This window comes from Eumetopias jubatus, unplaced genomic scaffold (genome assembly GCF_037043125.1).
Source record: "Eumetopias jubatus isolate StellerSeaLion01/CBP00866 unplaced genomic scaffold, mEumJub1_p1.0 scaffold_12, whole genome shotgun sequence".
Lineage (NCBI taxonomy): Eukaryota > Metazoa > Chordata > Mammalia > Carnivora > Otariidae > Eumetopias > Eumetopias jubatus.
Genome location: NW_028274818.1, coordinates 104,986,652 through 104,998,173, shown reverse-complemented (window position 1 = coordinate 104,998,173; position 11,522 = coordinate 104,986,652). Strand labels below are relative to the sequence as shown.

General features: G+C 45.0%; 1 protein-coding gene across 1 annotated transcript; it reads right to left on the bottom strand.

The window, feature by feature from the left end:
* Window positions 1-1,446: 1,446 nt before the first annotated feature.
* On the bottom strand, window positions 1,447-11,021 carry ZNF394 (zinc finger protein 394). The gene is made up of 3 exons (XM_028088543.2): window positions 10,395-11,021; window positions 7,868-8,003; window positions 1,447-2,530 (listed from the first exon to the last, which is right to left on the bottom strand). Exons 1-3 carry the CDS (start codon window positions 10,845-10,847, stop codon window positions 1,449-1,451), a joined length of 1,671 nt encoding a protein of 556 aa, XP_027944344.2. The 5' UTR covers window positions 10,848-11,021; the 3' UTR covers window positions 1,447-1,448.
* Between the last annotated feature and the right edge of the window lie 501 nt (window positions 11,022-11,522).

Genomic DNA, 11,522 nt, shown 5'->3' with positions numbered 1-11,522 from the left:
GCACAAGCCGATGGCCCTCCACCATTACTACCACAGAGGTGCTCCAGCTGGGCAGAGGGGAGGCAGGGCGGGGAGAAGAGGCAAGGCATGGTGGGGTGGGAGCTCAGTGCTAACTGCGGGGAAGAAACTCACGTTACTGGACAAGCAGTCAGATCACCTGAGTTCCTTTTTTTTTTTTTAAGTAGGCTCCACACCCAGCATGGAGCACTGGGCTTGAACTCACAACCCCGAGATCAAAACCCGGGCTGAGATCAAGAGTCAGGTGCTTAACTGACTGAGCCACCCAGGTGCCCCTGCTCACCTAAGTTCTGAAGCGTCAACTGTGAGCCTTCATTTCTTCCTCTCTACCTGGGAATGATGTAAGTCCCTACTTACCTCATAGGGTTGCTAGAAGTCAAATGGAAAAATGTCTATGGGTGCATTTTATGAACAGAGTATTAATGTCAGTGAATACTGGTAGCAAAACAAGCAAGAGCTGAAGGAGCTTCTGCCTTTCGTGACCTTTCGCGGAACACGCTCCAGAGCACTTCCTTATGTCCCATAAAGAAGCCCTGACAGAAAAAAACGTGGTTTAGGCTATTTGATATCACAAAAGCCTCCCTCTCTCCCCAACACACAAAGCTTACTGAAAGGTTTAGGGAGGACTTTCACCAAAAACCCAAAGTTTTCAAATACAGTGCCCTTAATTTAACAAACTTTGAAAATAATACAGTGACAGGAATTGGGGGGGGTTGGGTGGGGCCTTCTTTTGCTTCTCATTTATTTTTTTCTTTTTTTTTTAAAGATTTATTTATTTATTTTGAGAGAGTGAGAATGAGAGAGAAAGAGAGAGAGAGAGGGGAGAGGGTCAGAGGGAGAAGTAGGCTCCTCGCTGAGCAGGGAGCCCGATGCGGGACTCGATCCTGGTACTCCAGGATCATGACCCGAGCAAAGAAAGAGAAACTCTGCAAAACTAATGTTTAAAAAGGTAAAAAATGTAGAATGCCTCTTGTATGCACCAAACTTTACACGGTGTTTTGGATTATTGTGTATTTGAAATCCTGTCCACCATCGAGGTAGAAAGATAATTAAAAAAAAAAAAAAAAAAGGAAAGGAAAGACAACTCTAAGTGACTAAAATATTTCTCAGGGAAGTAAGTGGAGTGGGTAAGGTTTGGGTTCGAAAGTGGAGGTAAGAAGAGACAAGGACAGCACTGTCACATGTCAGAAGACCCTTCCATGGGACCATCCTTGGGAAGGGTGCCCCATTTACGAATTCCTGCTTCACTTCGATGCTTTGTCAGAGCACTTCAAGACTCAAGTCAGACTGACTGTTTTGGGTGTGATGCCCATGGAAATACGATCCACAATTGACTGAAATACTCCAAATACCAAAGAATGTAGTTTCTGGACAATGGGAAAAAACCAACCAACCAACCAACCAACCAAAATAGCCAGACAGCAGCCATGTCAGAACAGGGGGACTTTATTTCTGTGGATCCTTTGGTGTCGGATAAGGTGTGGACTCTGCCTAAAGCTTTCCCCACATTCAAGACATTTATAAGGCTTTTCCCCAGTGTGGGTCCTCTGGTGTGTAATGAGGGTTGCGCTCTGACTGAAGCGTTTCCCACACACAGAACACCCATATGGCTTCTCGCCGGTGTGGACTCTCTGATGTTTAGAGAGGTCTGAGCACCGTTTGAAGCTCTTCTCACATTCTTCACACGTATAGGGTCTCTCCCCTTTATGTATCCTCTGGTGTCTGAAGCGGTTGGAAGTGCGGCAGGTTTCCCCACATTCGTTACACTTGAAGTGTTTCTCTCCCACGTGGATTCTCTGGTGCCGGTTGAGGTGGGAGCTCTGTCTGAAGCTATCCCCACATTTGGGGCAGGTGTAGGGCTTCTCGCCCGTGTGTGTCCTCTGGTGTTTAATCAGGGCGGCGCTCTGACTGAAGCTCTTCCCACATTCTTGGCATTCGTAGGGTTTCTCCCCCGTGTGGATTCGCTGGTGTTTAAAAAGGTCAGAACGCTGCTTGAAACTCTTCTCACAGTGGTCACATCTATAAGGCCTTTCTTCACGGAACTGCCGCCGGGTCTCAGAAAAACCCGCCCTGCGGGAATGTTCCTCACTGTCAACAGAGCTGTGAGGTTTCACCCTCTGACGTTTTACTGGGTCTCGACTCTGTTTACAACTGTCCCCCTGTTGGTTCCTGTTAACGGGCCTCTCCACTGTCCGGATGTGCTGATAAGGAACAAAGTTTGAACTCGGGGCAGTGTTCCCAAATTCATTATTTTTGGAGTCTCCCTCTTCCATGGGACCATTCTTGAGATCAGTGGTGCTGGAGAGTCCTTCCTCTTCAGGAGAATTTTCAAGTTTCAGCGGTGAGGGATTTCCTGACTGCTTTTCTACCCTGTTCTCATGGGTATCACCACACCCAGAAAACGGGGGAGCCTTCCAGTGGGACCCTTCTTGTAGCTGCCCCTGCGGCTCTACTTCTTCTAAAACCTCTTGCTTTGGAATAAATTCTTTGTTCTCGGTTCTGGTTTCCAAACCTGAAACATTAAAAAGAAACATAAAATGGCTGACATTTCACCCCTTTGCAAGAGTGAAACACGCAAGTGCCTGCAGTAAAATGACCCTCCAAAATATTCTCCATGAACCACTCCCCAAGTTAAATTATTTGAATCAACCTGCCAGATGTGCTCGTATTTACCAGTATGAACCCCATTTCTTTCTTTTTATGTTGTGCCTACACCCACAAACCCATCTCTTTTCCCCCTGCTCCACTCCACTGTTGTAGGAGGCACAATGTCATGACAGAGGCATATCTGGAAGGGGTGTCAAGAAGGGCAGGACAGGGGCGCCTGGGTGGCTCAGTTGGTTAAGCGTCTGCCTTCGGCTCTGGTCATGATCCCAGGGTCCTGGGATCGAGCCCCGCGTTGGGCTCCCTGCTCAGCGGGGAGCCTGCTTCTCCCTCTGCCTCTCCCCCTGCTTGTGCTCTTTCTGTCAAATGAATAAATCTTAAAAAAAAAAAAAAAGAAAGAAAGAAAGTAGGGCAGGACATCCTGTACCCCATGAATGAAGGATGGTTTAACAAGAGACATTCTAGTCACATGATGAGTTATCGTAACAGATACCACGTGCCTCCAATGTCTGGAGGCAGGGTCTGGGTGGGAGACAAATCTCAGACTGACTGAGAGTCTATAGAGGAGCAGTCAAGCCACCAGATTCCACCCCAATCCAGAATTTTTGCAGCTTACACTCCAGGGAGACTGAACTAGATAAGTTCTGGGTTGGGGATGTCAGGCACAGCTGAGAACAGGGGACAGGGACCATTTCCTATCAGGAGAATCAAGTGAAAATGGACACACAGTTGGGAGAAGCTCAGTGCACTGTTCCCTGCTCATGCCCCAAACTGTGAGCTCTGAAGCTGACATCCTCCAGGCAGAAAGGGAAGGGATTTTTATGGCAGGGATTTCATAGGTTTTATTCCCTATTATGTCCCCAACACCTAGAAGAGCACCTGGCTTATCGCTGACACTCAAAATATTTGTTGAATAAATCTCTCTGAGGTAAAACTTGCCAGCCCAGGCCTAACATATGGGAATTCCCAAATAAAACAGCACCTGAGAGCCAAAGCAATGCTGAGAAAGAATAAAGCTGGAGATATCACAACACCAGATTTCAAGATACGCTACAAATCTGTAGTAATCAAAATAGCATGGTACTGGCACAAAATCAGACACATACATCAATGGGACAGAATAGAGAGCCCAGCAATAAACCCACACTTGTGTGGTCAATTACTTGATGACAAACGAAGCATGAGTATACAATGGGGGAAAAGACAGTCTCTCTAATAAACTGTGCTGGGAAAACCGGACAGCTACACGTAAAAGAATGAAACTGGACCACTTTCTAACACCGTACACAAAAATAAACACAAAATGAATTAAAGACCTAAATGTGAGACCTGACACCATAAAAATGCTAGAAGAGAGCACAGGCAGTAATTTCTCTGAATTGGCTGTTTTCTACATATGTCTCCAGAGGCAAGGGAAACAAAAGCAAAAATAAGCAATTGGGATTATATCAGAATAAAAAGAGCTTTTGCAGAGGGCACCAAGCTCGCTCATTTGGTGGAGCATGTGACTCTTGATCTCAGGGCTATGGGTTTGAGCCCCAGGTTGGGTGTACAGATTACTTAAAAATAAAACCTTAAAAAAAAGAAATAAGAAGGGGCAGGGAAGAAGCTGATGCAATCAGTCCACAAGTTCCAACATCCAAATAAAAGAAATCCCAGAAAGAAAACAGGAAAAAAATGAGGTAAAAATAAACAGGTGGCTAAGTATATAAAAAAATACTAGAAAAATTTTCTCGCAACTCAAAGACATGGGTGTCTATGTTACAAGGAAAATGAATGAAAAAAAAAAACCCTCACACTAAGTCACTTCATTCTGAAACTTTATGCTAGCAGGAGTAAAGAGGAGATTCTAAAGGCTTCTATGCAGAACAAACAGACCACACACCAAGGATAAAATATCACAATGGCATCCAATTTCTTCTAGCAACATGGCAAGCTAGCCAGAATATTCAGTCTTCAAAATGTAAAATCATTCATTCATTTATTTGAGAGAGGGTGAGGGGAGTGTGCGCAGGGGTTGGGGCAGAGAGAGAATCCAAGCAGACTCCATGCTGAGCCCAGAGCCTGACGTGGGACTTGATCTCACGACCATGGGATCATAATCTGAACCGAAGTTGAGTCTGATGCTTAACCAACTGAGCCACCCATTAACCCTGTCGGCAAAATCATTTCTAATGGGGAATCCAGCCATACTATGATTCGGATGTGCGAGAGGAATAGAGACATTTTCAGACATGCAAACTTTCAAAAAATTAAGCTCCTGAGTATATGTTCTCTAGAAGATACTAGAAGATGTCCTCCATCAAACTGAGGTAGGTAAACCAAGGATGAAAATGGTCCAGGAAAGAGAAAAGGAATTCCAGGGTGACAGTGAAAGAAGGTTTTGGGGACAACAGTTGTGTAACAAGCCTGGAGAGAAGCCCATTCACACTGGAGCAGAAGAAGCTTCTGGAGGATTCCTCCAAGGGGAGTATGAAACTGATGGTGTATCTGATACATCTGAACATACAGTTTTACATTTCTAACAGGGAGCCTGTGCGTGAACTCACGTTCAATAGTTAGAAAAGCAAAACTAAAAGTTGTAAAATAAGACATATAATCATATAAGCTACGTGAGTGAATACAGGTAATATTTTCACAGCTGGAACACTGAAACATTACACATCGATATACAAAAGGACTGATTTAACTATAATGAGAGAATCACAGATGGCTAAATGTGTGTGTGTGTGTTGGGAGGCATAATTCCTGTCTTCTTCAGGAGACAGTCAAGGGATAATGCCTGAAATCGGGGGAAAAAATAGCCCAATAAGCATCCTATTTAGAACTATGAAAATAAATACTAGTGAAAAACAAATAAATGATTTTAAAGTTGTTGTCTCTGCAAAGTTGGAATCAGGACTGAGAAGGGTCTGGTATTTTCCTAAGATTGGAAAAACACAAACCACCAAATAAAAGATTGAAAAATCTGAGCATAGCTGACCCTCAAACGAGTGTTTAAACTGTGCAGGCCCACTCATGTAAGGGTTTTTTTGGGAAAGACAGTACAATACTGTAAGAGTATTTTCTCTTTATGATTTTCTTTAAGAAGGATTTTTTTTGTGCATGTTGAATGCATTTTTTTTTAAGATTTTTAATTTATTTTTTGACAGAGAGAGAGACGACGAGAGAGGAAACACAAGCAGGGGGAGTGAGAGAGGGAGAAGCAGGCTTCCCACTGAGCAAGGAGCCTGATGCGGGGCTCGATCTCAGGACCCTGGGATCATGACCTGAGCCGAAGGCAGACGCTTAACCGACTGAGCCACCCAGGCGCCCCCCTTATGATTTTCTTAAGAACATTGTAGGTAATACATGTAACATACAAAATATGTGTTAATCGACTGTTTATGTTATCCATAAGGCTTCCAGTCAATGGTAGGCTATGAGTAATTAAGTTTTTGGGGAGTTAAAAGTTGTATGTGGAGTTTTGACTGGGGCGGAAGGGGCTGGTACCCCTAACCCCTGCATGTACGAGTCAACTGTATATTAAAATTTTTAAATTCTACATAACTAAAGATGTCATTGTGAAAAGAAAAGCCACTTATATAACCAGTAAAACAACAAAGAGTTAATAACAAAAATACAAAGAACTTCCACAAAACAATTAAAAAAATAACAGAGGGAAAGGAAGGGAGATAGGATATAAACAGGCAATTCATAGAATGTTCAAAACAAAAATCTGAAAAGATATTTAGCCCAGTAGGGATCATCAGGGAAATGCAAGTTAAAACAATAAGATACCATTCATTCATTAATCCACCTGGTATTTATTGAGCGCCTACTGTGTGCCAAGCACTATTCCAAGGTCTTGGGATATATTAGAACCAAGCAGACAAAATCCCCCCCACTTTGTGGAGTTTACATTCTAGAAGGGGTGGTCAGACAATAAAATAAACATAACATAAATTATACAAGAAGTCAGAGGGTGACAAATGCTATGGACCAAGTCGAGGAAGTTAAGGGATCAGTCAGCAGTGTGGGAGAAGGAGACAGTAAAGGCAAACTGCAGGGCGCCTGGGTGGCTCAGTTGGTTAAGTGACTGCCTTCGGCTCAGGTCATGATCCTGGAGTCCCTGGATCAAGTCCCGCATCGGGCTCCCTGCTCGGCGGGGAGTCTGCTTCTCCCTCTGACCCTCCCCCCCCTCATGTGCTCTCTCTCTCATTCTCTCTCTCTCAAATAAATAAAATCTTTAAAAAAAACAAAAAAGGCAAACTGCAGTATTAAACATGATGGTCAGGTCAGGCCTCACTGAAGACTGAAATCTGAGCAAAGGCTTGAAACAAGTCAGGGAGTTTGCTTAGTGGAGATCTGGAGGAAGATTATTCCAGGCAGAGGGATCAAATAGAGAAAGAACAGGAGGCAGGATGCCCACCATGTTCAAGGAGCAGCAAGGTCAGTGGGCTGAAGCACGGTGAGTGAGGGGCAGAGTAGGAGAGGAGTGGGCAGGGTGACGGGGCCTTGTCACATTAGGCTTTTACTCTGCGTGAAACAGAGAACCAATGCAGGTTCTGAGCATATGTGTGATGTAATGTAGTATTTCAAAAGGAATACGTGAGTTACTGTGTTACGACATCACGCCATCAGCTGAACAGTAAATGTTGACAAGGATGCAGAGAAAGAATTCTCACATATTGCTGGTAGGAGCCCAAACTGGTTACAGTCCTGAATAGCAAGATGGGCAAACATGTCTAAGTCTATTCTCTTTAGGAGTTCCTATAAATGAACACAGAATGATTCAAGAATGTTTGATGTGATGCTATTTGTAATGGTGAAAACCTAAAAGCTTTGATGTCCACTGATAGGACAGTGGATAAATGAATTCTGGACTATTCATACAGTGAAATAGACAAGTGTTAAAATGAATAAACGAGAGCTACATGTGTCGACATGGATAAATCTCAAAAATGTAATGCTGGGAAAAAAAAGGCAAGGTGCAAAAGAATCATACAGGAATATATTAAAATATTGAAATATTAAAATTTGATAAACCTGGGTGGTAGATACACAGGTGCCCATTATATTTTTTATATTTTTCTGTATCTATTTTATTCAAAATGAACCAAAATAAAAAGCTGAATCTATCATCTAACAATATAGAACAGCAAGGTCCTGTTGGCTCACAAAAGAGACACTAACGGATCTCAACCTGGGTGTGTGACTGGCCCTCCACAAATCACACACAGCTTGAAACAAAGTCAGCACTTACTCAGCGAGACCAGCGAGACCGTGTTTCTACGGTCCTTCAGTGCGCTCTCCGGGCAGAAGTCCCTCTGAGCTGGGTCCAGACGGTCCCACTCCTCCCAGGTTAGAGACACAGCCATATTCTCAACCGTCACCAACTCCTGAAACAACATGAGACCTCTACTCAGTGCCTGCTGTCCCAGGACAGCATAAGTGACCACTCATCTCAGGATGAGGCCAGACTCCAGAGGAATCTGCAAACACTGAGCAGAAAGCCCTGGGAATCAAGTTAACAACCATGGCTACTGAGTCTTTTCCAGTGAGTCTTGTACTGACTGGAGTTTCAAAGGAACAAAGACAGAGGCTGAAATTCTCTTGCAATCCTGAAAAGCTTTTCTGTGGACCGTCCACACTAATGTGGGGAAAGAGCAAAATCTCTGAGTTGTATCACTGAGATTTATCAAATAGGAAATCTGATCTAGATTAAAAATATACAGGTAAGCAGGAAGTCCCAAATTGCAGGGCTGGCTCTGAGACTCGGTTACCTCATGTGTGAAACACATACAAATAATTTAAGAAGATGAAGGTAGCTCACTGACAGCAGGTGTTCAATAAAATTTACTTTCCCTTCCCTTGACCATTGCATAATAAGATAATTATCCAGAAAGATGATCTTTTGAGGTAGCTTATTTAAATGTAAGTTGACCATTCACAGAAGGTAAAGCCATAGTTCTTAGAAAGGGAAGGTTCTAACACTAGTGTGGAGAGATGTCAGTCTAGGTTTCAGTGATGGGTCACAAATGGACTCCAAGGATCTCTCACTAAAAGATAGGAAAGGGAAATATATTTTTAAATTTTCTATATGTTATGTTTTGACATCTTTTTTTTTTTTTTTTTAAAGATTTTATTTATTTATTTGACAGAGAGAGAGAGACAGCGAGAGCAGGAACACAAGCAGGGGGAGTGGGAGAGGGAGAAGCAGGCTTCCTGCAGAGCAAGGAGCCCGATGTGGGACTCGATCCCAGGACCCTGAGATCATGACCTGAGCCGAAGGCAGACGCTTAACGACTGAGCCACCCAGGCGCCCTATGTTTTGACATCTTAAAAAAAAAAATCTTTCTGGCTAGGGAGACTGCCCTTCCCACAGCTAGTCAATTCTTAGAGAGAGCAAAAGGCTCAGCCAAGACTATTTAATCTCAAGCCATACCTCCTCTACCTGGCCTGTATACTGTATCTTCTTCATTCTAGGATCAGGTATCAAACCAACTAGGGACCAACCCTATAGGTTAGAGCCTGCTGAAATTATTCAAACCAACCAATCCTAAACTGTTCCCCCTACCCTGCCTTGTCTTTCCCTGGGAAACCTCAGTACAGGCTCTGGCCTAAACTTTCCCCTTTGCTCCAGTTTTCTGCCTCCTGACCACCCCAGGTGTCCTTCCTAGGAAGCTCTGAGGGCCATGATGTGCCTCCTCTTTCTAAGATCTGAGTATAATAAAATTTGTTTTTTCCTGAGCCTTGCCTCCGCTTCCTTGTAAAGGAAAATCACATTCCTGTGTGTCTCTTCTACTTTCAATACTCTGAATATTTTCACTACAATACTTCACTTCTGACACCAGATGTAGGGGTTTTCACATATCAGGCAATTCTGTAATACCAGCTGGGTGTCCTAAAGTTTAACTCAATTCTGATACTATCTACCTGGATATAGAGTCAGATCCCACAGGTTAAGGGCCCGGTCCCACAAGACTATCCTCCCCTCCCAACTTTGGAAGCCAACCACAAGTAGTAGGTCTCCAGGTTACCCACAATTCTTGTCTGACTTGGCCACAAATCAGAGGTTCCCATGACCTCCCCTTCCCAATTCGACTCTTTGCCTGAAGAGCTCACAGCACATAGGGAAACACTTAGATTCGCCAGTTTATTACAAAAAGATATGATAAAGGATACAGATGAACAGCCAAATGAAGAAATGCATAGTGAGGTCTGAGCGGTCAGGAGCACATGAGCTTCTGTCCCCAAAGAGTTGGGGTTTTTCACCCTCTGGGTACAAGGATGTGTTCACCAGTTGGAAGCTCTCTGAATCTCACACTATTGGGATTTTTATGGAGGCTTCACCACATAGGCATGATCAGTAAACTCCATTATAGCCCCTCTCGCCTCTCCAGAATACCGTTACCAACTGTAGGAGGACGGGGGTCGCTAAACTTCTAAAATGTAAAACAGAGTGGTAGAGAATTGCTGTTCTAGCCCAAGTCGTTAACGACATGAAGCCACGTTCCACCCGTCACCTTTCTTCCCCAAATAATCTAGTTAAACAGGGTGTCCTGCGATGGGTAAACAATGCTCCCACGTTGGTTTTGTGCTCAGAGGTCTATAACTCAAGGATCATTTCCTGGATAGATTTACTTGTCACTGTTTCCAACGAAAAGAAAGTTTCATGCACATCCCGAAGTTAGGACAAAATGTAGTAAGGAAAGAAGGCCTGAAACTCACAGCAGCCCGTACACCTCTATTCCCTACACCCCCGCCACCAGAATACTTTCACTCCTCACCTGGGGTGGGGCCCCATCAAGCGCTCTCTGAAAAGCGCGCACCGCGGCCGCAGCCTTCTCCCCGCTCTGCGGGCAGTGCCTCCGCACCCAGGCCTGGAGTTCTTGGGGCAGGATGCTCAGGAACTGCTCCAGCACCAGCAGCTCCAGGATCTGCTCCTTCGAGTGCATCTCGGGTCTCAGCCACCGGCGACAAAGTTCCCTGAGCCGGCTTAGCGCCTCTTCAGGTCCAGCCACCTCCTGGTAACGGAACCGCCTAAAATGCTGTCGCGACTTTTCCGGATCCTGACAGTCCCCAGGCGCGTCGGGCTCCTGACCTCCGGGAGAGTCTTCCTCCACTTTCACTATCAAAAGTCCATCACGCAGAGACGGCGCGGCGACCCTGGACCTCGCAGCTGCCATCCAGGCTCCTGCCTCAGCGTCAGTGACTTGACTCGCGGTCAAGCTCGAACTCATCTTCCTCTGGCGCCTGCAGACTTTCCCGGAGTTCTGCCTTCAGGGGACAAGACAGCAAACCCTGCAAAAAGCAGCGGAACTAATCAGACTTCCCCAGAGCAGCGGCTCCCGACTATCCCGTCCCCAGCAGGGCCCTACCCTACCCGACCCCTCCGATACTCCTCCCACCCGCAGGTATTCCCCCCACAACCCGCTACGCCCGGTGACAAAAAGTACTAAAAAATCAGGCCGGAAGTGCGTGACCGACTCCCTGCGGTGCCCTCCCCTCCCGGGCATTTCCGGGGCCTCTCTAGGCGCCCTGGAGGAGTGAGGTCCATCTCGGTGGTTTGCCGTCCCGTCACTTCCAGAGATACTGTGTGTGTACCCTCCTGGAGGCGCTTACGGTCGTTGAGCGCGACAGAACTAAATGATACTCTTATTTTACAACTTGAATGTCATTTTTAAACACATTGTCCGTGAGTAAAGTTTTGTAAATTTTGTTGCAGGAAAAGATAAAACTCCCAACTGTACAGTGAATGGTAAACAATCATCCATCCATATGGTATTTATTTATACAAGAAAGCTTTGTAGAGTAACTGCTACACTCCCAGGCATCCTGCTTGACACTACGGCTACAAAACTGAGTGAACATAGTCTCTATCCTCAGTCTCCTAAGAGAGTCAGACACTTAGATCG

Bases quoted from the DNA above. Each gene is read 5' to 3' on its own strand.
- ZNF394 (XM_028088543.2), bottom strand. From the start codon at position 10,847: ATGAGTTCGAGCTTGACCGCGAGTCAAGTCACTGACGCTGAGGCAGGA. The intron at 8,004-10,394 runs GTGAGGAGTGAA...ATGTTGTTTCAG, and splicing joins TTGATGGGGCCCCACCCCAG to GAGTTGGTGACGGTTGAGAA. The intron at 2,531-7,867 runs GTAAGTGCTGAC...TTAATGTTTCAG, and splicing joins GGTCTCGCTGGTCTCGCTGA to GTTTGGAAACCAGAACCGAG.